Source organism: Loxodonta africana, chromosome 7 (assembly GCF_030014295.1).
Source record: "Loxodonta africana isolate mLoxAfr1 chromosome 7, mLoxAfr1.hap2, whole genome shotgun sequence".
Classification (NCBI taxonomy): domain Eukaryota; kingdom Metazoa; phylum Chordata; class Mammalia; order Proboscidea; family Elephantidae; genus Loxodonta; species Loxodonta africana.
The window spans coordinates 15,189,189-15,217,135 of record NC_087348.1 but is presented as its reverse complement, the minus strand read 5'-3'; the positions used below and the strand labels follow the sequence as shown (position 1 = coordinate 15,217,135).

Genomic DNA, 27,947 nt, shown 5'->3' with positions numbered 1-27,947 from the left:
ACATACCTGTCAAGGGGCACTTGAACCACCCCAAACTAGAAGTCAAATGTGGCCTCACCCTCTCTCATTCTGCTCTCAAAAATCCTAAGACAAACCACTGGGAAAACCATCAGTCCACAAGCCTAGGAGGGCAAGTCCCTGGACCTAGTTTCTTCAAGCTTATGGTGTCTGCTGTGTGTCTGATGAGTGCTGGAGGAGGCTCTGAGCAAGTGCTTCTCAGTTCTTCTGTCCAGATACCTCCACCTCACCGACTCCACAACTCACTCTGCTTTAGATCTGCACTCTTCTTCTAGCTGTTGTTGTTAAGTGCCGTCAAGTTGGTTCCAACTCATAGTGAGCCTATGTACAACAGAACAAAACAATGCCTGGTCCTGTGCCATCCTCTCAATCGTTGTTATGCTTAAGCCCATCATTGAAGCCACTGTGTCAATCCATCTCATTAAGGGTCTTTCTCTTTTTCACAGACCCTCTACTTTACCAAGCATGAAGTCCTTCTCCAGGGACTAATCCCTCCTGATAGCATGTCCAAAGTATGTGAGACAAAGTCTCACCATCCTTGCTTCTAAGGAGCATTTTCGCTATATATCTTCCAAAACAGATTTGTTCATTCTTTTGGCAGTCCATGGAATATACTTTGCCAACACCGTAATTCAAAGGTGTCAATTATTCTTAGGTCTTCCTTATTCATTGTCCATCTTTCACATACATTTGAGGCAATTGAAAACACCATGGCTAGGGTCAGAAACATCTTAGTCTTCTAGGTGACATCTTTGCTTTTTAGCACTTTAAAAAGGTCTTTTGCAGCCTATTTGCACAATACAATGCATTGTTTGATTCTTGACTGCTGCTTCCATGGGCATTGATTGCAGATCCAAGTAAAATGAAATCCTTGACAACTTCAATCTTTTCTTCATATATCATGGTATTGTTTGTTGTTCCAGTTGTGAGGATTTTTATTTTATGTTTAGGTGTAATCCATACTGAAGGCTATAGTCTTTGGTCTTCATCAGTAAGTCCTTCAAGTCCTCTTTGCTTTCAGCAAGCAAGGCTGTGTCATCTGTATAATGCAGGCTGTTAATGAGTCTTCCTCCAATCCTGACGCCGTGTTCTTCATATAGTCCAGCTTCTCAGATTATCTGCTAAGCATACAGGTTGAATAAGTATGATGAAAGGATACAACCCTGGCACACAATTTTCCTGACTTAAACCATGCAGTATCCCCTTGTTCTGTTCAAAGGACTGCTTCTTGATCTATGTACAGGTTCCTCATGAGCACAATTAAGTGTTCTGGAATTCCAGTTCTTCATGATGTTTTCCGTAATTTGTTAGGATTCACACAGTTGAATACCTTTGCATAGTCAATAAAACACAGGTAAACATCTTTTTGATATTCTCTGCTTTCACCAAGGATCCATGTGATGTCAACAATGATATACCTTGTTTCATGTCCTCTTCTGAATCTGTCTTGAATTTTAGCAGTTTCCTGTGGATGTACTGATTCAGCCACTTTTGAATCACCTTTAGCAAATTTTTTCTTGCCTGTGATATTAATGATATTGTTCAGTAATTTCCACATTTGGTTGGATAACCTTTCTTTGGAATAGGCATAAATATGGGTCTCTTTCAAATTTCTTGGCATAGACGAGTGAGCACTTCCAGCTCTGTGTCCATTTTCTGAAAAATCTCAACTGGTATTCCATCAATTCCTGGAGGCTTATTCTTCGCCAATGCCTTCAGTGCAGCTTGGCCCTCTTCCTTCAGTACCATCAGTTCCTGATCGTATTCTACCTCCTGAAATGGATGAACATCAACCAATTCTTTTTCATATAGTGACTCTGTGTAGTCTTTCCATCTTCTTTTGATGTTCAATATATTCCCTGCAGAATTCTTCAATATGCAGCTTGATGCTTGAATAATTTCTTCAGTCCTTTCAGCTTGAGAAATGTTGAGCATATTCTTCCCTTTTGGTTTTCTAACTCCAGGTCTTCATACATGTTATTATAATGTTTACTTTGTCTTTTTGATACCTTTTAAAATCTTCTGTTCAGCTCTTTTACTTCATCATTTCTTCCATTTACTTTAGGTACTCAATGTTCGAAGCAAGTTTCAGAGTTTCTTCTGACATCCATTTAGTTCTTTGTTTCCTGTCTTTTAAATGACCTCTTACTTTTCTTCATGTATGATGTCCTTGATGTCATTCCACAACTCATCTGGTCATCAATGTTCAACGCATCAAATCTAGTCTTGAGATGGTCTCTAAATTCAGGTGAGATATACTCAAGATCGTACTTTACTCTCATGGACTTGTTCTAATTTTCTTTAACATCGACTTGAAATTCCATATGAGTAATTGATGATCTGTTCCAAAGTTGTCTCCTGGCATAGTTCTGACTGATTACATTGAGCTTTTCTATCATCTATTTCCACAGATACAGTAGATTTGATTCCTGTGTATTTCATCTGGCAAAGTCCATGTGTATAGTCACTGTTAATGTTGTTCAAAAAAGGTATTTGCAATGAAGAAGTTGTCAGTCTTGCAAAATTCTATGATGTGATCTCTGGTGTCGTTTCTATCACCAAGGCCATATTTTCCAACTATGAATCCTTCTTCTTTGTTTCCAACTTTTGCATTCCAACCACCAGTAATTATCAATGCATCCTAATTGCATGTTTGATCAATTTCAGATTGTAGAAGTTTGTAAAAATCTGTAATTTCTTCACCTTTGGCCTTAGTGGTTGGTGGGTAAATTTGAATAATAGTCATATTAACTGGTTTTCCTTCAGGATAGATCTTGAAATGTTCTTTTTGATGAGGAATGCGATGCCATTGCTCTTGAAGTTGTCATTCCCAACATGGTAGACCATATGATTGTCTGATTCAAAATGGGCAATACCAGTCCATTTCAGCTCACTAATGCCTAGGATATCCATGTTTATGCGTTCCATCTTATTTTTGATGATTTCCAATTTTCCTAGGTTCAGACTTCATACATTCCATGTTCCAGTTATTACCGGGTGTTTGCAGCTCTTTCTTCTCATTTTGAGTCATGCTACATCAGCAAATGAAGGTCCCGAAAACATGACTCCATCCACATCATTAAGGTCAACTCTGATTTGAGGAGGCAGCTATTCCCCAGCCATCTTTTGAGTGTCTTCCAACCTTAGGGGCTCATCTTCTGGCACTATATCAGGCAATGTTCAGCTGCAATTCATAAGGTTTTCACTGACTAATTTTTTTTTTTTTCAGAAATAGTCTTCCAGGTCTTCTTCCTAGTTTGTCTGAGCCTGGAAGCTCAACTGAAACCTGTCTATCAAGCATGGCCCTGCTGGTATTTGAATACTGGTGGCATAGCTTCCAGCATCACTGTAGCAGGCAAGCCACCACAGTATGACAAACTGACAGATGCATGGAGGCTTCTTCTAGCAGATTTTCTAAATCTCAAAGGATAAGAATTTCTGAGAAGCACAATGACTTCCTTTTTTTTGTCAGAAGTGCTAACTGATTTTGTTTCCCTCAAGGGGTTGTGGAGCCCTGGTGGCGTAGTGGTTAAGAACTCAGCTGTTAATCAAAAAGGCTGACAGTTCAAATCTACCAGTCGCTGCTTGGAAACCCTATGAGGCAGTTCTGTCTATTGTGAAATTTGCTGAGCAAGCAGTTGCTGCCAATGCATACAGTGTTTTTTACAAAATAATAGTGGTTATTACTGTGGATGTCAGTGGTTGAGCATTTTCTGTGTGCTATATACTGCCGCCAGGCGCTCCTTGGAAACTCTATGGGGGCAGATCTACTCTGTCCTATAGGGTCGCTATGAGTCGGAATCGACTCGACGGCGCTGGGTTACTGGGTATATACTGCTCCAAGATTTTTATACAAGCAGAGGAATTTAATGGAATTTAGAATCTATTTTACGGTATCTTCTTTACAATTTCACATATTTTCATGTATATATAGTGAACTATGTTTTACCATTTTGTAAACGATCTGACCCTTAGTCAAAGCAGGCAGCATAGTGATTAACAGTGTTGCATTGTAACCATGGGTGTGAGGAGTTTCCAGGTGATTTTTATCAGCTTGCCAGCATTATTTATTGGTCACAATGAGACTGGTGATTTGCAGCTGCCCTCCATGAGACTCCCAGAACTGTCTGACATGGGAGCTGACTGCGTAGCCAGAAATATGCCTATATGGACAACCAGGCATAAAAAACCCTGGCCAACAAGGTGCTCTGTTGGGTTCCTGATGAGAGACAAAATATGCATCATAGAGAGAAAGGGTGGACAATTGGAACTCATGCCTGGTGTGATTATCCTTCCTTTCATTCTGGAGTTAGATTGTATCCTTTTCCTGCAATAAACCATAGATTTGTAAACATTGCCATGTTGGGTTCCATGAGTCTTCTTTTGAAATTGAGCCCGGTCTAACTGCCACAAGGAGTCTGAGTGGTGCAAGCTGTTTGTAATCGGCTTCTAATGCAAAGGTTGCTCGTTTGAACCCACCCAGCAGAACCGCAGAAGGAAGGCCTGGAGATCTGCTTCTATAAAGATTACAGCTGAGAAAACCCTATGCAGCTCAGCTCTACTCTTTAGCACATGGGGTAGCCATGAGTCACTAAGAAATTATTTATAAAATGTAAGGATGGTTCTGGGTAAGGGGAAAGAAATAAACTTGATATTGGAGTGGTTGCCGAGCTGCCTTCGATGTAAAATGGAAATGACGGTCCCTTGACCTCAGCAGCTAGCAAAAGGAATACATAGGGACTGCAAACAAATGGCAGATCCCGCTTTAAAAAAAAAAAAAAAAAATTTTTTTTTTTTGAGCAAAAACAAAGGTGAGCTCAGCCTTCTCTAGCCAGTAGATGGAGCTCCAACCAAAGAAACCCAGGCAACTAGTCCACAACTTCTTTATACCTCTTGGAGTATTGCCTCTAAAAAAGTAATTGCACATGAAGCAAATGAAAATACCATGGCTTGGTCAGGCCCACCTTAGTCCTCAACGTGATATCTCTTCTTTTTAACATTTTAAAGAGGTTTTTTGTGGCAGATTTCTCTAACGCGATATGTGCCTTGATTTCTTGACTGCTGCTTCCATGGGCATTGATTGTGGATCCAAGTAAAATGAAATTCTTAAAAACTTCAGTATTTTCTCCACTTACCTTTTGATCCAGTTGTAAGAACTTTTTTATTCTTTATTTTGAGGTTTAATGCATACTGAAGGATGTAGTCTTTGATCTTCATCAGTAAGTGCTTCAAGTTCTCTTCACTTTTCAGCAAGCAAATTTGTGTTATGTGCATATCGCGAGTTGTTAATGAGTCTTCCTCCAATCCTGATGCTATGTTCTTCTTCATATAGTCCAGCTTCTAAGACTGTATGATTGGTATTAGTCCTAGCTATTTTCATTATCATTTTTTGCTAGGCATTGTCCTATAGTATCTTCAGTACTTACAACAACCCTGCCTGTCAGTCAGTTAGTTATTAAAATAATAGTTATGGAAACTCCTAGTCAGAAAGTGTGTTATGAATGGAAATAATACACACTTTATATATATAACAGTTTGGAATTAGTGCTGAATAAATATTTGCAGTTATAATTACTACTAAGCTGAATTCGCACAATGGGAAGCTGTAGAACTCAGGTTTGACCCAGTTTTCCCAGAATCTGAAACTTGTACACAATTCACTAAATCCTGCCACCACTTCCTATCCCACCCTGCTGTCCTCGTGACAATGGCAGCTTTGTGTCTCAGTGTATTCAGTCTGAGAGGCAGATGTATATGAAGGTATGAGAAGATAACCATAAACCTAGGTTCAAGGTCACTTGTTAGCCTTAAAGATTAAGTAGCCTGTAGTATTAGCTGCAGAGCTCTGCTTAGATTGCTTTTCCCTGCACCACTCTCAGCCCATGGGCTCCCCAGTTTGCATAATAGCCTGAGAACATCTGAAGATACCAGTGCTCTCCCCCCAGTGATTATGTGACTTTGGGTAAGTGATTCACCAAAATCATGCAGTTAGAAATCAGCAGAAACAGTGAAAACCAGATATTCCTCTTCCTGCCCATTCTATTTCCAAAATGCTCTAGTGTCTCTTAACTGCTCTCAGAGAGCTTCCAGGCAAATATTCCCCCTAATATGGTCACAGCAAGGGAGCTGCGAGCTGAGAAAGTCTCTCTGCAGTGCCTACCTCTCCCTGTGGACCAACCGGTGGGTGCCAGCAGAGCTCTCAAAAAATACCCAGGAGACTTTAGCTCTGGATTCTCACACCATCCTCTCCTGCCAATTTCTCCTACTTGTCTTCACTTCCTGAAATTCCTAGCTCTTCCTTAGTCCAGTGTTTACAGATATACAAGATGTCATGTGCCTGATACAGATTGCAGATTTGTGAACTGTGCCTCCACTTCGTTTTTACTAACTTCCTAGCACCTCCAGACATATCACAAATAAAAAAAAAATAGAACCAACTAACTGGGAGAGAATAGAAGTCATGCAACTCTATATGTGAATTGCCATTCCAATACTTACTTGCTCCAGGTTATTCAAAAAGTCTGCATTTTTCTTTAAGCCTCAGTTTCTTAATCTGTTAAATAGGATAACAATACTGACACTAGAGAGTTGCTATTAAGAATGCTGTACAAAAGGCCTATATTGCTTCCAAGGGGTATTAAAAAATATACAGCTAAAAGTGACTGGGTGGCATCAATGGTTAAGTGCTTCACTACTAGCTGAAGAGTTGGTGGCTTGAACCTATCCAGAGGTACCTCAGAAGACAGGTCTGGCCACATGCCTCTGAAAGGTCACAGCCTTTAAAACTCCATGGAGCATGTCTACTGTGCGCAAAACGGGTGGCTCTGAGTTGACAGAGAGAGAAAGCCTTCCCCTGGTGCTGGTACTCTACGTTTGAACTTCTAGTTTCCTAAACTGAGAGGAAATAAATTTCTGTTTGTTAAAGCCATTCGCTTGTAGTATTTGTTATAGCGGCACTAGGTAACGAAGACAGAATTTGGTACTCAGAATGGGGTGCTGCTTTAAAGATACCTAGAATGTAAAAGCAGTTTTTGAATTGGATGACGGGTAGAGCCTGGATGAGTTTTCAAGTGCCTAGATGGCCTTGAAGAGACTACTGGTAGAATTACAGACGTCAAAGACAATTCTGGTGAGGGCTCAGAAGAGAGTGAGGAGAGCTATAGAGAAAAAAGTCTCTGTCAACTTAGAGAATACATATGGCACCAGGAACAGAATGTTGCCAGACATGTGGATATTAAATGTGCTTCTGGTGAGGCTTTAAAAGAACATGGTGAACATGTGATTGGACAATGAAGGAAGGGCAATGATTTCTATTCAGTCACAAAGAATGTGTCTGAATTATGTTCAAATGTTTGGTGGAAGGTAGAACTTATAAGTGATGAACTTGGATATCCGCTTGATGAAATTTCTGAGACGTAAGAAAGGGGCCCCATGGTTTCTCCTTGCCTCTTGCAGTAATGTGTGAGAGGAAAGAGATAGACTTAAAAATGAACTATGCAAAGTGAAAACACAACTTAAGGATCTGGAAAATTCTGTGGTACAAACTAAGGACATGTGCCCTAGAATTTTCACCAAAAACATGGCTACACAAACTTTTGTTAAAGAGATTAAGCCTCTGACTGATGGATCTATTCAACTACCACAGAAGCAAACCCATTAGCTTAGACTGAAGGAGACAGAAAAAGAACAAAAAGAGAGAATGCTGCCTGCCTCTTGGAATTCTTCAGGCAGAAAACAGACAAAAGGAGCTACATCTATTGTCCTCCAGCAAAAGAAAAAGACTGTCCAACCTTGAAGTAGTTCAGAGATCAGCAGAACTATTGGAAGGAGCATGGGAAGCAGGCCCTTCTAAGTTTCAAAAGGTGGAGCCATGGTGTCCAAGGGTGGGGCCTCAGCCTCCTAGGTTTCAAAGAGTTGTATCTTCACCAACTTGGTTATGGGGTGTGGTGCTGTCATTAAAGGGTGCAGGGGGATGGGGCCATTGCCCAAACCTGAGGGGATAGGGTGGCTATGGCTAAGAGGAAGAAGAGTGAGGACTTTTGGGGCCAAGGGGGTGGAGTCACCACTCAGATAGCCTAGGAGAATGGGGCTGCCCAAAGCCAAATTAGCAGAGTTGCCATTGCAGTGGTCCTGGAAGACAGAACTGAAGCTTAGGACTGAGGGCCCTCCACCCAGAATTTAGACAGTGTGGTCACACCCAAAGTCTAGAGGGCAGAACCATTGCCCAGCTAGTCTCAGAGAACAGAGGATTGTTTCCAAGTCTTGAATGCTGATGTAATTTTTTTCTGATGGGTTTTGGACTCACATGGTGTGTGTTATCCTTTCTTTCATTACAATTTCTCCCATTTGTAATGGAAATGTCTACTCTGTGCCTGTCCTACCACTGTAGTTTGGAAAACAGAGAACTTGTATATTTTTTAGGTTCATAGATTTAACGGGTTTATCCCTTAAAGGGCCATGCTCCTCCTTTGTCATAGCCCAGGAAGAGCTCCACACACAGTCTTTTCACTGGACACTGTAATGATAATAGGGAAAATACTAGGAAGGCACTGTAGAAAGACCCCTATAAGGGAAAAGAGCCAGGAGCCAAGGAGAGAGAGGGCCCTATGTACAGCAGAAGAAAATACTTTCTGGTTCTGCACCATCCTCACAATCATTGTTATACTTGACCCCATTGTTGCAGCCACTGTGTCAATCCATCTCCTTGAGATATGAAAATATTTTGATTAAATGTTTATATGTTCCTTTCTTCCCTTCCTCATAAAATTTTAACTTACTAAGAGGAAGGACATTGTCTTATTGTTTACCACTATACTTAAAGTGAAGCTTGTACCATAATGAATTGAAAAAAAATATATATATACCCACACTCATATATGTGTATGCAAATATATACATGTATATAAACTTTTGAAGTTCAGTGCATGGCAGTCAGAGTACTAGTTGCTCTACCTATATTATATCAAGTAATTATCACAACTTTATGAACCAGGTGATATTATTACTTTTTACAGAAAAAAATTCTGAAGTACAGAGAGATTTTGTGCAAGTAAGAGGAACAGAATTTTCAAGATAAAAACCCAGAGTTGTCTGGTTAGAAGGATGGTCCTTTAACACCATGGTAGATTTTCTGATTTAATCTCTTTCCAATATATTGCATCTGAATGGGAAGCAGGTAGCACATGAATTTATTCCTACTAATTTTATTTGTTCTGTAATAAAAATAAAATATGTAAAATGTATTTAATGAACAATGAGTAAATACCATGTATGACACAATCCAATACATGGCACTGGGGATACAAACTTGAGTAAAACAATCTTTCCCTGTAGGCAGAAAGAAACGGCAAGAGAGAGAAGAAGAAGAAGGAATAGGAGGAGAAGGGGAAAGAGGAGAGGGAGGGGGAAGGGATATGGGGGGGAGGAGGGGAGGGGAGGGTTAGTGTAAAGAGAGGAGAGGAAAGGACAGCAGGAGATTGGAAGGGAAGAGGGGGAGGAGCAGAAAGGAGATGGAAGGGGAGGGCAGAATAGAGGAGGGAGGGGAGAGGAGGAGAGAGAGAAATAAAAGGTGAACCTGGTCCATGATGTGGTGTTTACTGCATGTGTGCTTATACTAAGTTATGTCTTATGCACATATAAAGAATGAATGTGCTATTCTGAGTACCTTGTATGAGAGAACGAAAGAAAAAGAAGGAAAAGGGAAAAAAGAGAAAAAAGGCACGCATCTCAGCTTTCTGAAGGCAAAAATACCTTATATCCACAAACATGGGGGGAAAAAAATCTAACAAGTAGGGATAATTTTACCAAAGGAAGCAAAAATGTGTAATGCTTGGGGTTCCATTTCAGCAATATCTTTTGCCATTCTGATGCAAATCTTATTTGCCAACTTGATGCCCCTACATACTCCTAAGGACGGATGGGAAACTTTCAAGTGTTGCTGACTCGTTAAATGCATGATATATTTATTTAACTTCTGCTCTGATGAATAGCCAATGAAAGAAGTCATCAAGTTCTTGGGGGAAATGAAAATATTTTTCTGAATTTATTATGAAATACATAATTTCTAAAAAGCAGAGTTGGATTTTGGTACTTTCTCATGTAGGGTTCTTGCATTACCTTCAAGATAGATTTTCTGGAAGATATTTATATTGTTCTGTAGGAGGCATCAAATATCCTGGAAATGGTGCAGTAGGTGCTGCTTCTAAGCCATGTGAGAATTTTAGGGCATGATGGTCACGCTCTGTGAAATTAATCAGAACACCATAGGTGAGTCACCCATATACCTACCTCTGGGTTTCCTTTTCCTGACCACACGATGTCATCATTATCAGAGTCTACTGTTTCTTCTCTGAATCTAGTCTTAAGATAGATCTGGTTGAGTTTCTCAGGCCTCTTTCAGTCAATTTAGCCCTAAAAACCCATTCCCTCAAGTCAGTTAGGACTCATAACAACCCTAGCAAGCTCTAGGATAAATATGCAGTGATGGTTCTTGGCATGGGAGCTTAATGATTGTTTCTCTGGTTCTGCAAGTGGATCAATCTTACATTTGGATTATGGTGCCCAACAAGATGGGGAGACCAACGTGTTAAGGTAAATATAGAGTTCTTCTTCCAAACCAGAAACAATGTCACCCAGAGAGAGGGTATTGGGAAATGAAAGGAGAGAAGAAACTCTAGGAAAAATAGTTGTTTTTGCTGCTGTTATTTTTACTTGCTTTCCAGTTGATTCCTACTCTTGGAAGCCCCATGGGTTACCAGTAGAACAGCTCTGTAGGGTTTTCTTGAGTGTAATCTTAAAGGAAGCAGCATGCTAATGACAACATCATAACCAAACTGTGATGTGCCAACCGTGACTAAAGTATTACAAAAACCACAGTGGACCAGAGTGATGACAGGAATCATCAGGAAACTAAGGAAGGTTCTGGACTTCCTTCCACAAACTCAGTGCGAAATGGGGAGGGGACAGGAAGAGAGAGTTAGACGTTATGAGCTCCCAAGCTGTTGTTCACTTCCTGGGTTCATGCTGGGAGATTAGTGGGAGCAAGATTCCCACTCTGTAGCTATTCTAGGAGCAGAATGGACCACAGGGATAAATGTCATTAGAAGATTACTAAGGAGTTTGATACATGCCCAAATGTCTTACTCAAAGAAAATAAAAATGGTATAATCACTGAAAATTGCTGAGAAACTCTCACTTCTGGGGTCTTATACAGCAAAAATGCAGTACTAGTGTTAACGTGATTTAGCCAATCTCTTTTCTGTGGGGAAGGATTGTAGGGGTGGGTGGTGTGGTGCAACATGGGAACTCAAAAGAAGGGAAAGAGGAACAAAAAGACAGAAAGGAGCACCATAAAAGCAATCTCATCAAACTATTATAATTTGGCTAGAGTTTCATCTTCTCCTGGGCCTCTGGATAACTGCAGTTAATGAACAGCTGTTGGGGTTTTATATCTTATTCCCCACCATGGAATTCTCACTTTTTAGGAGACATACCTGTCCTGTTCTTCCTAGAAAAGTTCATAGGTGGTGCAAGTGTTTTCTCTACTGTCAACCTAAAGCTGGGCAGTTTGGACCTGCCCAGAGGTATCCTGGAAGAAAAAAGTTCTGGTAATCCGCTTCTGTTAAGATTACACCCAAGGAAACCCTGTGGGGCCACCATGAGTTGGAATCAACTCCATCACAACTAACAATACCAGCAACAACAACAACTATGTTTCCTAGAGTCCCTTCTCTCCTTTCATTTCCCAATACCATCTCTCTGGATGACATTCTTTCTGCTTAACAGCAGAAGTATTGGCTGTTGGTCTCAGGGTAAGAGAATGAGTTGTGTGCACAAATGGATAGAGAAGTCTAAAACCTCCACATTTCCCCCGTAGCCCAGAGAAGGTTGCCATAATAGGACAATGAAGTAATTTCTCCCACACATTGGGGGCCTCTCCACTGTGAAGTATTATCATATCTGGACTCAGAAGGAAGGCACTATGAAGGAGTAAGGTTAATGAAAAAATAGCTTTTCTTTAGCCATTGTGGTAGGCAGAATTCTAAGATGAACTGCCAATGACACACACCCTTTTATGATGCCCTTTACTTTGAGTGTGGGCTGGATCTGTGAATATGACAAGATATCACTTCCGTGATTATGTTACTAATCAGTTCTGTATGTGTTTATCAAAAGAGGCATTCTACTAGGTGGACCTGACCTACTCGAGTGGGCCCTTTTAAAGAGCTTTAATGCAGAAGAGACTTTTTCTCTCCTGCTGAACTCTGAGATGTAGTAGCCATGAGTTCTATAGCTGAAAGGAAATTATTTCTACCATGTGAGCATGGAAGAGGATCATCAGCCTCACGTGAGACCACAGTTCCAGCCAACACCTTGATTGCAGCCTTATAAAACCTTGAGCAAAGGACCCACCAAGCTGTGCCCAAACTCTGACCCATGGAAACTAGGAGATAATAATCGTGTGTTGTTTTAGGCCTCTAAGTTTGTGGCATTTTCTTCAGCAACAATAGAAAACTTAATACAGACATCTTCAAGGGAAGCCCAATACTTACCCCACCAGAGTTACCAAACTTTAGTATGCATCCAGAGGTAGAGAGGGACACAGCAATGCAGAACTCCAGCACACTTAAAATGAACACTAGACCGTTCATACCCTAGGAACAAATCCATAACAAAGGAGCATGAGAATGGAGATGACAAACTCCAAACACATCACTGATTACAGGGCCAAAAGGGAAAAAGGACTGGGCAGGGATCAGGAAAACTGGCTTCCATTGCAGCCAGAACTTAGGCCAGTTCTTGGCCTGGTGAAAGCCACTTATTTTTTCACTTTCTTACTGATAAAATAATCACACTCACCACCTCACCCCTGCCACTACTTTCCAGTGCTATCATGAGCACAAAATGTGAAAGCGCTTTAAAAAGAGGAGAAATGGATCTTAAAGATCATTGTCATCTTAGTCCTCTCAAACACTAGAAATTCAATACAGTGGGCATTATGATATGATCTCATAGCTTAGTCATTGCAGGTTGAAAATGTTCCCTCCAAAGAGGTCCAGGTCCTAATCCCCAGAATATGTGAATATGTTAAATTCCATGGCGAAGGCTGCTTTGAGATGGAGACATTGTCCTGGATTATCCAGGTGGGCTGAGTTTAATTTATAAGCATTCTTATAAGTAGAAGTAAGAGGCAGACGATCACAAGGAGATTTGAAGATGGTGTGCTGCTTACTTAGAAGATAAAGAAAGGGCCCATGAGTCAAGGAATGCAGGTAGCCTCTAGAAGACGGAAAAGGAAAGGAACCAGATTCTCCCCTAGAGCTTCTGGAAACAATGCAACCCCACTGAAATCTTGATTTTAGCTCATTGAGATCCATTTCAGACTTAGGCCTCCAGAAACGTAAGATAATAACTTTGTTTTGTTTTAATTAAGTTTGTGGTAATTTATTGCAGCAGTAATTAGAAACTAATGTAGCAATGGAGCCCCGGTGGCTTAGTGGTTAAGAGCTTGGCTGGTAACCAAAACAGCAGTTCAAATCCACCGGGTGCTTCTTGGAAACTCTATGGGGTTGTTCTACTCTGTCCTATAGGGTTGCTATGAGTTGGAACCGACTTGTCGGTACACGACAACAACAACAACAATAATGTAGTAATGAACACCAAATGAGTCTGTCTTTAATCCATACCTTAGGAGAACTGGCTTTAGGTCCAATCTTTAGCCAAAACACATGGTCAGATTTGAGGGACATTGGGGAAGTACTCTTATTCCTAATAATCTTATCCTGAAATGATGTCTGGATTTCTTTGGTTTAATCATTCTCTCCTTTCTCACCTTGCACAGTGATAGTCCCTCTGGTCTACATGAACCTAAGGATGAGTGGCTCAGGAAATGACACAGACACAAGTGGACCTAAGAATATTTGTATTAATTATTTCATTATCTATTCACTCATCCCTTGAACAAATATTCTGTAACCTTTGCATTTTTGAGCATTGTTATAGGTACTGGAGGTACAGGAGCAGATAAAAAAACAGGCAATTTTCTTGTCTTCAAGGATCATACCATCTAGAGGGGTAGACCAGAGGCTAACAAACTTTTTCTGTAGGAGGCCAGATAGCAAATACTTAAAGTTTTGTAGGCTATAAGGTCTCTGTTGCAGCTACTCAACTCTCCCCTTGTACCACAAAAGCAGCCTTACACAATATGTAAACAAATGAGTGAGGCAGTGTTTCAATAAACCTTTATTTACAAAAACAGATGTCAGGCTGCATTTTCAACAAAAAGTAGCAAATAAGCATGTATTAGTTTGAGCCGCATGGGATTGCTCTTTTTCTAGGTCTAGTTGATCGTTGACAAATTTCATATACTTCTCCTAACGAGTCCACGTAATGTGCTATCTACACGCCTTTATCTACAAAGATCTCACCATTTTCTAGTCTCTTTTGATAATTATATTCAAAGGTAAATCCTCTGACCCTTTGGAAAATTAACTGCTTTGATGAATATGATGATGATGGATGATAATTATGTTGATGATGATATTTTCCCCTCAGGAAGACTAGACTAGAGTTTCCTGAAGGCAGGAACATGGTTACCTTCCTATTTCTCCCATAGTCCTAACTCTTAGATTGAGCATAAAATATGGACTCATAGACTTGCAGGGTGAAAGTGCAGATGCCCAGCTAAGAAGATACCTGATACTTCAGATTCCAGGAAGACCTTATGGATACTTTCTGGTGTGAGGATGGGCAGGAAAAAATCTTCACAAAATTAATGAGAATTCATGATGGCTTTTGGAAGAAGGTGACTGACATGAAGGCAGGACCAGCTACATAACTTACAGGGCCAAGTGGAAAATGAAAATGTGGAGCTTCTTGTTCAAAAATTATTAAGAATTTCAAGATAGCAACAACAGAGCATTAAACCAAGCACTGGCCTTTCTATGGGCAGAACCCTGTGTAGACATCAAGGAAGCCATCCCCAGTAAGCCAGTCAAGTACAGATTTGGTCCTTAGCATTACACCCTTAGAGTCTATTAATGTGGGAAACTTCAGAACTGAGCATAAAATTCACAAATTTTTCTTCAGTATAACAACGTGGAACAATAGTAAATGATATAGGGGGATAAGAAATAGGAAGCTCCAGATTCAAATCCTGCTTTTGCCAATTTCTAACTGTATCACCTTAGAAAAATCTATTAAGTTCTCTGAAGAAGCTCTCTTTTCTTATTTTGAATGAGTGGTAAGTAATAAAATTGCTTACTATAAGAATTGTCAGAAATATTAAGGGGAGTAGATTCTTTCAGGGAAGTTACTCAAGAGGTTATTTTGGTGTGAATAGATAGCCCTGGAGACATCCATGTTAAGCTGGGAGTGAAGCAAAGGCACTGCAATTGGTCTGCATAACAAGTTAGGAACAACACTGACGTCCATATGCTGAGGTCCATGTCCTCCATAGCTGAGGATAAGATACAATGAGAAGAAAAGGAGAGGAAGAACTAAGCAGCATGGTGGAATGCTAGACATTTATATGGGGCAATGATCACAGAAAACTCAGTAGAGTTGAGACTGGCCAGGAGACTTTGAAGTAGCAAATATTTAATGTTATCCTGTGCTGCAATATCCACCCACCCCACACACACTTACCCCATGGTCCAAAACTTCAAGAAGTTTTACTACCTACACAATCTTTTATAGTGGTTGTCTTAGTTTGCTAGTACTGCCAGTAACAAAAAGTACCATAAATAACGAGGATTTACTCTCTCACAGTTTGAGAGGTAAGAATCCTTAATCAGAATATTAGCTTAGGGGAGAGTCCTTCCTTATTGGTAGTTCCAGGTGTCCCTTGGCATTCCTTGGCTTATAGACAAATCTTCATATGGAACTTGTCTTCCCCCTATGTGTGTGTCTCTCTGTTTTCCCTTTTATAAGAGACCACTCAGAAGGGATTAGGTTTAAGACTCACCCTACTCTGGAATGTCTTGATTAATATAACAAAGAAAAACAGGGTCATACTCACAGGAACAGGAGTTAGGACTTCAACATCTGGGGGGAGAAAATTCAATCCATAACAGTGGTAATGTGGAGAATAAAGTTTTAGAATAGTATCCGCATGGGAACAAGTGGAACGGAAAAGTTGTAAAATATAGAATGAAGTTTGGGAATTTTCCAGGAGCACAATGCTGGGGATAGAAATGAGGAGTCAGGCAAGGACATCTAGAGATGTTGGGAGAGACCCTGGGTTACTCATGATTTGTAGGATAATGCTCAAGACAATTTTACTTTATTTAAAGAATCAGGCAACCCCATCAGAAGCGCAATCAAGAACATCTGGAGACATATAAGGACTGATAACTGAACTCCATTTTTGGGGGGAGTAAAAAAAAAAATTTTTTTTTTTTTAACAGTACATACTGATCAGAACTGTGAAAAATTAAACAAGAGAATTATGTGAAGGGCTCAGCACCATAACTGTTATAAAGTAGGTGATCAATAAATAAGAGATTTCTTTTCCCACTTTGCCTGATCACATGTAGAGAATAAACAAGGGGAGCCGTGGGATGTAGCCCTAACTCCTAAAGAAAAGATTGCCCTATTTCTCAATTGCTTCAAGGTTCCCAAAATGATCTAGCAATTAAAGAATGCTGAATGTTACTTTGGCCAAAACCAGGGCCCCATGACCTGCTTCACTACAGTACTCCGTGAAAAGAGGAAGCACTCACCGTTAACATGGACCTGTTCATGGCGCAAATTTCTGGAGCCTGACTATAGTCACAAGGAGGGTGGTCGAATGAAATAATATTCAAGCTGAGTATGACCCCTGTGGTGGCCATGACTGAGCTGATGATATTCAGTCCTAGGCTACCTTGATCCTAGAAAGGAATAAAAATCTATTAAACAGTCCAACGATATTCTCAGATATGCCTCCATCCCTCGTACTCCTTGCTTCTTCCCCAATACACAGTCATCTTCTCCAGCAATAATCTCCTAGCTTGTCTCTTTCTCTATATATGTGTATTTAAAAAAAAAAAAAACAACCCATTACCATACAGTCGATTCTGAGCCCTGGCAACCCTATAGCTGATCCATAGGGTTTTCTGTTGTTGTTGAGAATATATACAGCAAAATATACACCAATTCAACACTTTCTACGTGTATAACGCAGTGACATTGACTACAGTCTTGCAGTCCTGCAGCCATTCTCACTCCCCTTTTCTGAGTTGTTCTTCTCTCATTAATATAAACTCTCTGACCCCTAAGATTTCTTTCTAATCTTCGAAGTTGCTGTTGTCACTTTGATCCCATAGAGATAGTTTTTCAAAGAGCATAATGCTCAAGGCAGACATTTTTTTACTAGTTATGCTAAACTATTGGTGGTTTTAAGAAGACTTCATAAGGTTTTTCTAGTTGTAATCTTTACAGAAGCAGAAGCTAGGTCTTTCTTCTGTGGTACCACTGGGTGGGTTCCAATATCCATCTTTAGGCTAGTAGTGAAGTGCAAACCATTTGCACCTCCCAGGGATTTAATCTCTTTTCAGAACACGAATACAATTTCGTCATTCCCAAACTTGTATCCTCGCCATGACTCCCCTAGGAATCTCATTAGTAGGGCTTACAATGCTCATTATGATTTAGTTGGACGTACACTGTGTCCCGTCTCCTACCATGTCATACTTCCGGTGTGTGATTGCTTATCCTTCTCTAAATGCTGCTCGCCTTTCATGCCTCTACGCCTTCTGCATATTATTTCCCTCCCCTGGGGATTCCCTTCCATACATTCTCAGGTGAAAAGGTATGGAGGCCTTTTATAAGAACTCGAATTGCTCAGGAAAGAGTGAGAGGTTGGGTGTGACTGCAGCAGTAGGCACATTTTAGTGGGGCACTGGTTTGGGTGGGTTAACTGGATGAGAAGCTAGGGAGGCAGGTTTGGAAAGGCCATCGTGAACATGCTCCACAGGTTAGTATTTATACTTTGAGCAAAGAAAATTCAAATATGGTCTTTTGGCAGGAAAAACATTTGATGGAATCTGGGCTTTTTGCCTTTAATTGCCTTTGTGAAAGACAGGTTGGCGTGGAAGTTGTATTTTAAAATTGCTTCCTCTTCTTTAATAGCCTTAGTGTGACTTTTATTTTACTGTACTCTGAATCAAAATCCCTTTAGGAGTCAATTTCATTATATATTCTAATCATTCAGCTAATAAATATTACGTCATACCAACCCTCAGTGCCATTGCCATGGGCTGAACCTCAAGTTGCAGGGATCTTTGACTGCTTCTGTTTCACATTTCCCCTAAAAAAAAAAAAAAAAAAAAAAATCCCCTAAAGAGTCCTCTATATCTTCATAAAGATTCTCTCTGCAACCACCTCGCCAAAATATTCAGCCCCATGTCAGAAATTCTATCATTGGCCAGTTGGCTGATGAGCTGCTTTGAAAGACCAATTTAACCAATTCAATCTCACAATCTCTCCTGTGTGTTTAAAAACAAACAAAATATGGGGCCATCAGGTATCATTAATTGGTCTTCTTTTGGTACAAAAAAAAAAAGGAAGTATTTCTCACCAGATGTTTTGTAGTTCTAGTTCCTGCTGCAATTGACAAGGCCCCTGAAACAATAAACTAGTAACAAAAAGGGAAATTAGGGTAAAATTTTAAGCAAATATTCAAAGTTATAATTTACCAAAACTTACCCCTAAATTAGATAGAAACATTAAATCGACCAATTATCTTAGAAGAAACACAAAACTTTGTAAATAATCCCCACCTCCTCAAGAAAGAACAGAGAAATTCTATCATAGGGATTTATAGGGAAATGTATCAATCCTTTCAAACAACAGCTAATAAAAATGGCATTGAAACCATGCCAGAGCACTGAAATAGAAAGAAAGCTTCCAAATTCCTGATATAAAATTAACACTGATACTGGTATCAAATTTGAACAAGATATTACAAAAAGAAAAAACAGAAACCAAGATTAATCTCTTTGAAAATATCTCTTAAAATTTGCAAATAAAAGAGCAGCATAGTTTCAAATTTCTTATTAGATGATTAGAATTTACTAGTTCATTTGACTGCAATGATTATGTAATTATTTTCATTCTGGCAAAAATTGCTAGAATCAAGTCAAGGGGGTCCCTGCCTTAGACTATTCAACTGTTTGAATTTTGAGGTTTGCTTTGACACTTTGATTTCAAAGTTTCAAGAAATTGTATTTTCGTACCAAAAGAACGACCAATCCAACGAAACAGGAAGATAAATTAGTAAGTGCATAATATCAAGACATGGGAAACTCTGATGCTGTAGGGATTAAGAGCTATGGCTGCTAACCAAAAAGGTTGGCAGTCCGAACTCACCAGGCACTCCTTGGAAACACTATGGGGCAGTTCTACTCTGTCCTATAGGGTCGTTATGAGTCAGACTTGACTCAACAGTACCAGGTTTGTTTTTTTATGAAGACATTTGTTGTTGTTAGATGCCCTCCAATCTGTTGTGACTCATAGCGACCCAATGTACAATAGAAGTAAACACCACCCGGTCCTTCCCTATCCTCACAATCCGGTCATTGCTATGCTTGAGCCCATTGTTGCAGCCACTGTGACAATCCATCTTGTTGAGGGTCTTCCTCTTTTTCGCTGACTCTCTACTCTACCAGGCATGATACCCTTTTCCAGGGACTGATCTCTCCTGGTAACATGTCTAAAGTAAGTGAGACAAATTCTTACCATTCTTGCTTTTAAGGAGCATTCTGGTTATACCTCTTCCAAGACAGATTTGTTCATTCTTCTGGTAGGCCATGGTATATTTAGTATTCTTCGCCAGCATTACAATTCAAAGGCACCAATTGTTCTTCAATCTTCCGTATTCACTGTCTAGCATTCGAATGCACATGAAGCAATTGAAAACACCATGGCTTGGTCAGGTGCAACTTAGTCTTCAAGGTGACATCTTTGCTTTTTAATACTTTCACAGGTCTTTGCGGCAGATTTGGCCCTAATACGACGTCTTTTGTTTTCTTGACTGCTGCTTTCATGGGTGTTGATTGTGTATCTGGGCAGAATTAAATCCTTGACAACTTCTATTTTTTCTCCCTTTGTCATGATGTTTATTGGTCCAGTTGTGAGGATTTTTGTTTCCTTTATGTTGAGGTATAATCCATAATGAAGGCTGTGGTCTCTGATGCTCATTAGTAAGTGCTTCAAGTCCTCTTTGCTTTCAGCAAGGAAGGTTGTGTCACCTGCATAACGCCGGTTGTTAATGAGTCTTCCTTGAATCCTGATGCTGCTTTTTTCTTCATGTAATCCATCTTCTCAGATTATTTGCTCAGCATACAGACTGAATAAGTAGGAAAGAATACAATGCTGACACACAATTTTCCTGGCTTTAAACCAGGTAGTATCCCCTTATTCTGTTTGAACGACTGCCTCTCTATGTACAGATTCCTCATGAGCAGAATGAAATTTTCTGGAATTCCCATCCTTCACAATGTTATCCATAATTTGTTATGATCCCCACAGATGAGTGCTTTTGCGCAGTCAATAAAACACAGGTAAACACACCTTTCTTGTATTCTCCGCTTTTAGCGAGGATCCATCTGACATCAGAAATGATATCCCTCTTTCCACATCCTCTTCTTCATCCAGCTTGAATTTCTGTCAGTTCCCTGTTGATGTACCACTGCAGCCACTTTTGAATGATCTTCATCAAAATTTTACTTCTAATTTCAATGCTCTGGAAAAGTTTTAAATGATATTGTTAGATATTTTTCACATTCTCTTGGATCACCTTTCTTTGGAATGGGTGTAAATATTGAGCTCTTCTAGTTGTGTGGCCAGGTAGCTGTCTTCCAAATTTCTTGGTATAAACAAGCGAACACTTTCAGTGTTGCATCCATTTGTTGAAACATCTCGGATGGTATTCTGCCTATTCCTGACGCCTTGTTTTTTGCCAATACTTTCAGTGCAGCTTGACCTCTTCCTTCTATACTATTGGTTCCTGATCATATGTTACCTGCTGATAAGTTTGAACATCGACCAATTCTTTTTGTTTTAGGGACTCTATGTATTCCTTCCATCTTTTTTTTTTTTTTTTTGATGCTTCCTTCATCTTTTAATGTTTTCCCTGTAGAATTCTTCACTATTGCAACCCGAGGCTTGAACATATTGTTCAATTCTTTTAGCTTGAGAAATGCTGAGAGTCTTCTTCTCTTTTAGTTTTCTATCTCTAGTTCTTTGCATATGTTATTATAATACTTTACTTTCTCTTCTTGAGCCGCCCTTTGAAGTCTTCTGTTCAGCTCTTTTACTTCATCTTTTCTTCCATTGGCTTTTGATACTCGATGTTTTAAAGCAAGTTTCAGATTCTCTTCTGTCATCCATTTTAGTCTTTTCCTCCTTTCCTGTCTTTTTAATGACCTCTTTTTTTCTTCATGTATAATGTCATTCCACAACTCGTTTGGTCTTCAGTCATTAACGTTCAACACATCAAATCTATTCTTGAGATGGTCTCTAAATTCAGGTGGGATATACTCAAGGTTGTACATTGGCTCTCATGGGGTTATTCTAATTTTCTTCAGTTTCAACTTGAACTTGCATATGAACAATTGATGATCTGTTCCCCAGTTGGCCCCTGGCTTTGTTCCAACTGATGTTATTGAGCTTTCCACCATTTCTTTCCACAGATGTAGTTGGTTTGATTCCAGTGTAAACCCTCTGGTGAGGTCCACGTGTATAGTAGCAGGTTATGTTCTTGAAAAAAGGTATTTACAATGACGATGTCGTTGGTCTTGCAAAATTATATCATGCGATTTGCTGCTTCATTTCTATCACCAAGGCTGTATTTTCCAACTACTGCTCCGTCTTCTGTTTCCAACTTTTGGATTCCAATCACCAGCAATTATCAATGCATTCTATCAATTTCAGACTGCAGAAGTTGTTAAAAATCTTCAATTTCTTCATCTTTGGCCTCAGTGGTTGGTGCATAAATTTCAATAATAGTCCTATTAACTGGTCTTCCTTGTATGTGTATGGATATTATCCTATCACTGACAGCATTTTACTTCAGAATAGATCTCAAAATGTTCTTTTTGACACTGAATGCTACTCCATTCCTCTTCAAGTTTTTATTCCTGGCATAGTAGACCATACGATTGTCTAATTCAAAATGACCAATACCAGTTTATGTCAGCTCATTAATGCCTAGGATATCCATGTTTCTGCCTAACATTTCATTTTTGACAGCTTTCAATTTTCCTAGATTCATACTTCTTACATTCCACACTTCTATTATCAATGAATGTTTGCAGCTGTTTCTTCTCATTTTGAGTCATGTTACATCAGCAAATGAAGGTCTGAAAAGCTTAACTCCATCTGCATCATTAAGGTTGACTCTACTTTGAGGAGGCAGCTCTTCCCCAGTCATATTTCGAGTGCCTTCCAACCAGAGAGGCTCATCTTCTGGTTCTATGTCAGACAATATTCCACTGCTATTCATAAGTTTTTCACTGGCAAATTCTTTTCAGAAGTAGACCACCATGTCCTTCTTCCTAGTCTATCTTAGTCTGAAAGCTCAGCTGAAAACTGTCTGCCATGTGTGACCCTGCTGGTATCGGAATACCAGTTGCATAGCTTCCAGAATCACAGCAACACTCAAGCCCCCATAGTATGACAAAGTGACAGATGTATGGTGGAATATCAAGACAGAAATGATTAATGTAAACTAAATCACTTCTCGAAAAAAAACAGCAGAGAGGATTCTCCATCACATTAAATGTAATGAATATGGTTTTTCTTCAAATGTACAATTTTTAAAAAATATTGAAACAATGTAGTAATCTATAAAAATAACAGAGTTAAGGAAAAATTTCACATCCTAATGCTATACATGTTGAAAATACATTTAATACAATTTAACATTATTTATTGATAAAATAGGAAGAGTTTCATCTTCCATAACATAATGTAATATCTCAGTCCAAAAATTTTTATCATGCTTAATAGGAAAACTAGTAGCATATCATTAGAGTTAAAATCAAGAAAGGGTGGCTACTATTATGTAAACTGTTCTGAGTATATTATCTTAACCAATACAATTGTATTTTAAAAATTGAAAAAATGTTAAAATTAATATTAATTAAATATGAATGAGTTATATTAGAAATATCCAAGAATATCAACTAGAAAGTGCTATAAAAATAAAATTTAATAAGGCAGATGAGAATGACTTTAGAAACAGAAATTATATACACATATTGTAAATATAGGTGTGTCTATGAGTGTGCAGATAGGACTGAATAAAGGTACTTCATTTACCATAGCAAAAAAAAAGATACAATATTTTAGATGAAAAACTTAAGAAGGAATGTAAAATATTGTGTGTATAAAACTAGAAAGAAGACTTGATCAAATAGACTAAAAATAACATGGGGATAATTTGATGTCATTCTGATAAAACACATATAGCTGTACTGGGAAGCCCTGGTGGCGCAGTAGTCAAGAGCTTCGCTGCCAGCCAAAAGGTCAGAAGTTTGAATCCAACATCCACTCCATGGAAACTCTATGGGGCAGTTCTACTCTCCTATAGGGTTGCTATGAGTCGGAATTGACATGAAGGCAAAGGGTTTAGCTGTACTGGTGAACAAAGAGATTAAAAAAAGAAAAAAAAAAAAGAAACTTTTGATTGGTTCCTGATATTGATACTTCTACGTTGTAAGGAGATTGTTAATGAGTCATCCTCCAAATCCAATGCCTCCTTCTTTTCATATAGTCTCGCTTCTCAGATTATTTGCTCATCATACAGATTGAATAAATGCAATGAAATGATACAACCTTGACACACACCTTTCCTGATATTAAACCACACAGTATCCCCTTGTTATGTTTGAGAGACTACCTTTTGGTCTATATACAGGTTCCTCTTGATCACAATTAAGTGTTTTGGAATTCCCATTCTTTGCAATGTTATACATAATTTGTTATGATCCACACAGTTGAAAGCCTTTGCATAGCCAATGAAACACAAAGTAAACATCTTTCTGGCATTCTCTGTTTTCAGTCAAGTTCCATCTGACATCAGCAATGTGTCCCTCATTCTACATCCTCTTCTGAATCTGGCTCGAATTTCTGGTAGTTCCCTGTTGATGTTCTGCTGCAAACATATTTGAATTATCTTCAGCAAAATTTTACTTGCTTGTGATATTAATGATGTTGTTCGATAATTTCCATGTTCTGTTGGATCACCTTTCTTTGGAATGGAGACAAATACGAATCTCTTCCCGTTGGTCGTTCAGGCTCTGTCTTTCAAATTTCTTGGCGTAGACTAGTGAGCGTATCCTGTGTTGTATCTGTTTGCTGAAGCATCTCGATTGGTATTCTGTCAATTCCTAAAGCCTTGTTTTTGCCATTCCCTTCAAGGCAGGTTGGACTTCTTCCTTCAGTGCCATCAGTTCCTAATCATGTATTACCTCTTAAAATGGCTGAACGTCAACCAATTCTTTCTGGTATGCTGATTCTGTGTATTCCTCCCACCTTCTTTTGATGCTTCCTGCATTGTTCAATATTTTGCCCATAAAATCATTCAATATTACAAACTCGAGGCTTGAATTTTCCCTTCAGTTTGAGTAACGCCAAGTGTATTCTTCTCTTTTGGTTTTCTAACTTGAGGCCTTTGCACATTTCATTATAATACTTTGTCTTCTCGAGCAACCCTTTGAAATGTTCTGTTCAACTCTTTAACTTCATTTCTACATTTGCTTTAGCTATACTATGTGCAAGAGAAAGTTTCAGAATCACTTCTGTCATTTTGGTGTTTTCTTTCTTTCCTGTCTTCTTAATGATCTGCTTTTTTCATGTATGACGTCTGTGGTGGAATGAATTACTCAGTATGGCCCTTCTAGCCTAGTCTTTGTAACTCCCATCAAATGATTGTGTGGAACCAGGCTAATAAGCTATATGGAACACTAATGAGGGAAATGGTCAGTTATACCATCCCGTTAGGCTTAAAATGAGTCATCCCAGAGCCTGGAAGAGAAACTCTTACTAGCACCAAGAAAGAACAGCCAGGAGTGGAGTGTATCCTTTGGACCTGGGATCACTGTGTGGAGAAGCTCCTGGAAATAGGAGACAGAAAGAAAGAGAGAGATAGAGACAGAGAGAGATTGAGAGAGAGATGTAATACTGAAGACTGAGATAAGCAGTGGTAGAGAAATGGTGGCAGGAGAGGCTGGCAGGAGAAGGAGTAGTGGGCTTCCTGGACCATGGCATGAGAAAGCTGAGTGCTTTTGGGTAGGAGCTTTGCTGGCAGAGTAGGGTGCCTCTGGACACTGGTGGAGCTAGGTTTGCTGACCCATGGAGCTAGAGGTGAGCACATTGGGATGATGCTTACTGGCAGAGCAGATTGCCTCAGGGTATTTATCAGCAAAGCTAAAAGTGCTTTGAAACACTTGTCAGAGCTGAGCAGTGGTCAAGGGGCCATAGAGAGGCATGCCTGTAGGCACAGCTGACAAGTCTGTCCTGATGGGAGAACTGTAACCTGAGTGTTCTCGAACCTATTACTTCCCTAATAAACCGTATAAATCTGAGTGTTGTCTGTGAGGTCTCTGTGGCCATCACAATGAATTATTGAACTCAGCAGAGAAGTAGAGAGTTCTGTGACACCATTGGTGTCAGAACTGGTAAAGATGGAAGAGATTTCAGACTTCCACCTCATAGCAATTAGCCTTGGGCTATTGACCTTGATTCCCCTTCCCTTCTCGTGAAATTAGAAGAGATCAGATCCCCCTGCCTGCCATTTTTACAATGTCCTTGAAGTTATCCCACAACTCATCTGGTCTTCAGTCATTAGTGGTCAATGTGTCAAATCCATTCTTGAGATGGCCTTTCAATTCACATGGGATATGCTTAAGGTTGTACTTTGGCTTTTGTGGACTTGTGTTAATTTTCTTTAGCTTTAACTTGAACTTGCATATGAGCAATTGATGATATTTTACACATTTGGCCCATGGCCTTGTTCTGAGTGATGATATTGAACTTTTCCATTGTCCCTTTCCACAGATGTAGTGGATTTGATTCTTGTATAATCCATCCAGTGTAGTCCACCTGCATAGTCACTGTTTATACTGTTGAAGAGAAGTATTTCCAATTAATAGGTTGTTGGTCTTGCAAAATTCTATCCTGCAACCTCCAACGTTGTTTCTATCAACAAGTCCATATTTTTCAACTGATGATCCTCCTTCTTTGTTTCCAACTTTCACATTCCAATCACCAGTAGTCATAACTGCAATGTGGTTGGTTCATGTCATAGGTTGAATTCTGTCCCCTCAAAAATGTGTGTATCAGTTTGGCTGGGCCATGATTCCTGGTATTGTATGATTTTCAATCATACAATTTTATGCTGTAAATCCTGCCTCTGTGGTGTCAATGAGGGAGGATGGGCAGCAGTTGTGTCAGTGAGTCAGGACTCAACTACAGGATTGGATTGTGTCTTGAGGCAATTTCTTGAGATATAAAAGATAGAAGCAAGCAGAGAGACCTCATACTACCAAGAAAGTGGCACCAGGAGCAGAGTGTGTCCTTTAGACCCAGGGTCCCTGTGCCTGAGAAGCTCCTCGACCAGGGGAAGACTGATGAGAAGCCCAACAGAGAGAGAAAGCCTTCCTCTGGAGCTGACACCCTGAATTTGGACTTTGAACCTACCTTATTGTGAATAAATAAATTTCCCTTTGTTAAAGCCATCTGCTTGTGGTATTTCTGTTATCGCAGCACTAGATAACTAAAAAAAAAATAACTAAGACAGTGCATAAATTTGAAAAATGGTTATATTAACTGGTCTTCCTTGTAGATGTATGGATATTATCCAGTCACAGACAGAGCTGTACTTCAAGATAAATCTTGAGATGTTCTTTTTGATGATGAATGTGATGTATTCTTCTTGAGTTTGTCATTCCTGGCGTAGTAGACCATATGACTGTCTGGCTCACAATGGCCAATACCCATCCATTTCAGCTCACTAATGCCTAGGATATTAATCTTTACGTGTTCCATTTCATTTTTTTCCAATTTTCCTAGATTCATATTTCATATATTCCATGTTATAATTATTAATGATTGTAGGTATTTCTTCTCATTTTGAGTTATTCCACATCAGCAAATGAAGGTCTGGAAAGCTTGACTCCATCCATGTCATTGAAGTCGACTCTGCTTTGAGGAGGCAGCTCTTCCCCAGTCATGTTTTGAGTGCCTTCCAAACCAAGGGACTCATCTTCTGGCACTATGTCAGCTAAATTCTGCTGGTATTCATAAGGTTTTCACTAGTCTTTTTTTTTTTTAGAAGTAGACTGCCAGGTCCTTCTTCCTAGTCAGTCTTACTCTGAAAGCTCAGTTGAAACCCATCTACCATGGGTGACCCTGCTGGTATATGAAATATAAGTGGCATAGATTCCAGCATCACAGTAACACAGGCCACCACAGTACAACACACTGACAAACAGTGGTGAGTCTAAATCATAGTAAGAGTTTAATGATAGCTATTATTGGCTTTGGAGCCCTGGTGGTGCAGTGGTTAAGCATTTGGTTCTAACCAGAAGGCCAGCATTTTGAGCCCACCAGCAGCTACTTGAAAATATTACGGGGAAGTTCTACTCTGTCCTATAGGGTCGCTTTGAGACAGAATCGACTCAAAGGCAATGCGTTTGGTGTTTGGTTTTGGTATTATTGGCATTAATATTATTAGATACATTAAAACATTCCCAGACATAAAACAGCATTCGCTATACTTCAAACTTTGAACTTCCGTTGTAAATAGTCGAAAGGGAGCATAAGGACCACTCTAAACTATCTTTTCTCAACTTTGTAGAGGTAAATCAATGGAAACTCCTGAATGCCTGAATCAGTTCTCTGATTTTTACGTAAATATTGTTATAAAGTTTTCCTCTATTGTT

General features: G+C 39.5%; 2 protein-coding genes across 5 annotated transcripts in view; both read right to left on the bottom strand.

Moving 5' to 3' along the window:
- LOC100661763 (membrane-spanning 4-domains subfamily A member 6A-like) overlaps positions 1-10,231 on the bottom strand; it is a 55,390-nt gene extending 45,159 nt beyond the window's left edge. The window contains exon 1 of the mRNA XM_023559714.2: positions 10,135-10,231. The gene's annotated coding sequence lies outside the window, so the exon portion shown is untranslated. The remainder of the gene's footprint in view (positions 1-10,134) is intronic.
- Positions 10,148-27,947, bottom strand: part of LOC104846812 (membrane-spanning 4-domains subfamily A member 4A-like) — a 39,910-nt gene continuing 22,110 nt past the window's right edge. For 2 of the 4 annotated variants that reach the window (XR_010322422.1, XR_010322423.1), the window contains 5 exons: positions 18,578-18,634; positions 16,740-16,889; positions 16,037-16,199; positions 12,570-12,671; positions 10,247-10,258 (listed from right to left, as the gene is read on the bottom strand). Coding sequence is in view for 1 of the 4 variants with exons in the window: in XM_023559717.2 (XP_023415485.1) it covers positions 10,238-10,258; positions 12,570-12,671; positions 16,740-16,889; positions 18,578-18,634 (330 nt within the window). In the remaining 3 variants the exon portion in view is untranslated. Of the gene's footprint in view, positions 10,259-12,569; positions 12,672-16,036; positions 16,200-16,739; positions 16,890-18,577; positions 18,635-27,947 lie in introns of all 4 variants that reach the window. The other 2 variants (XM_023559717.2, XR_010322424.1) reach the window with 2 other exon arrangements.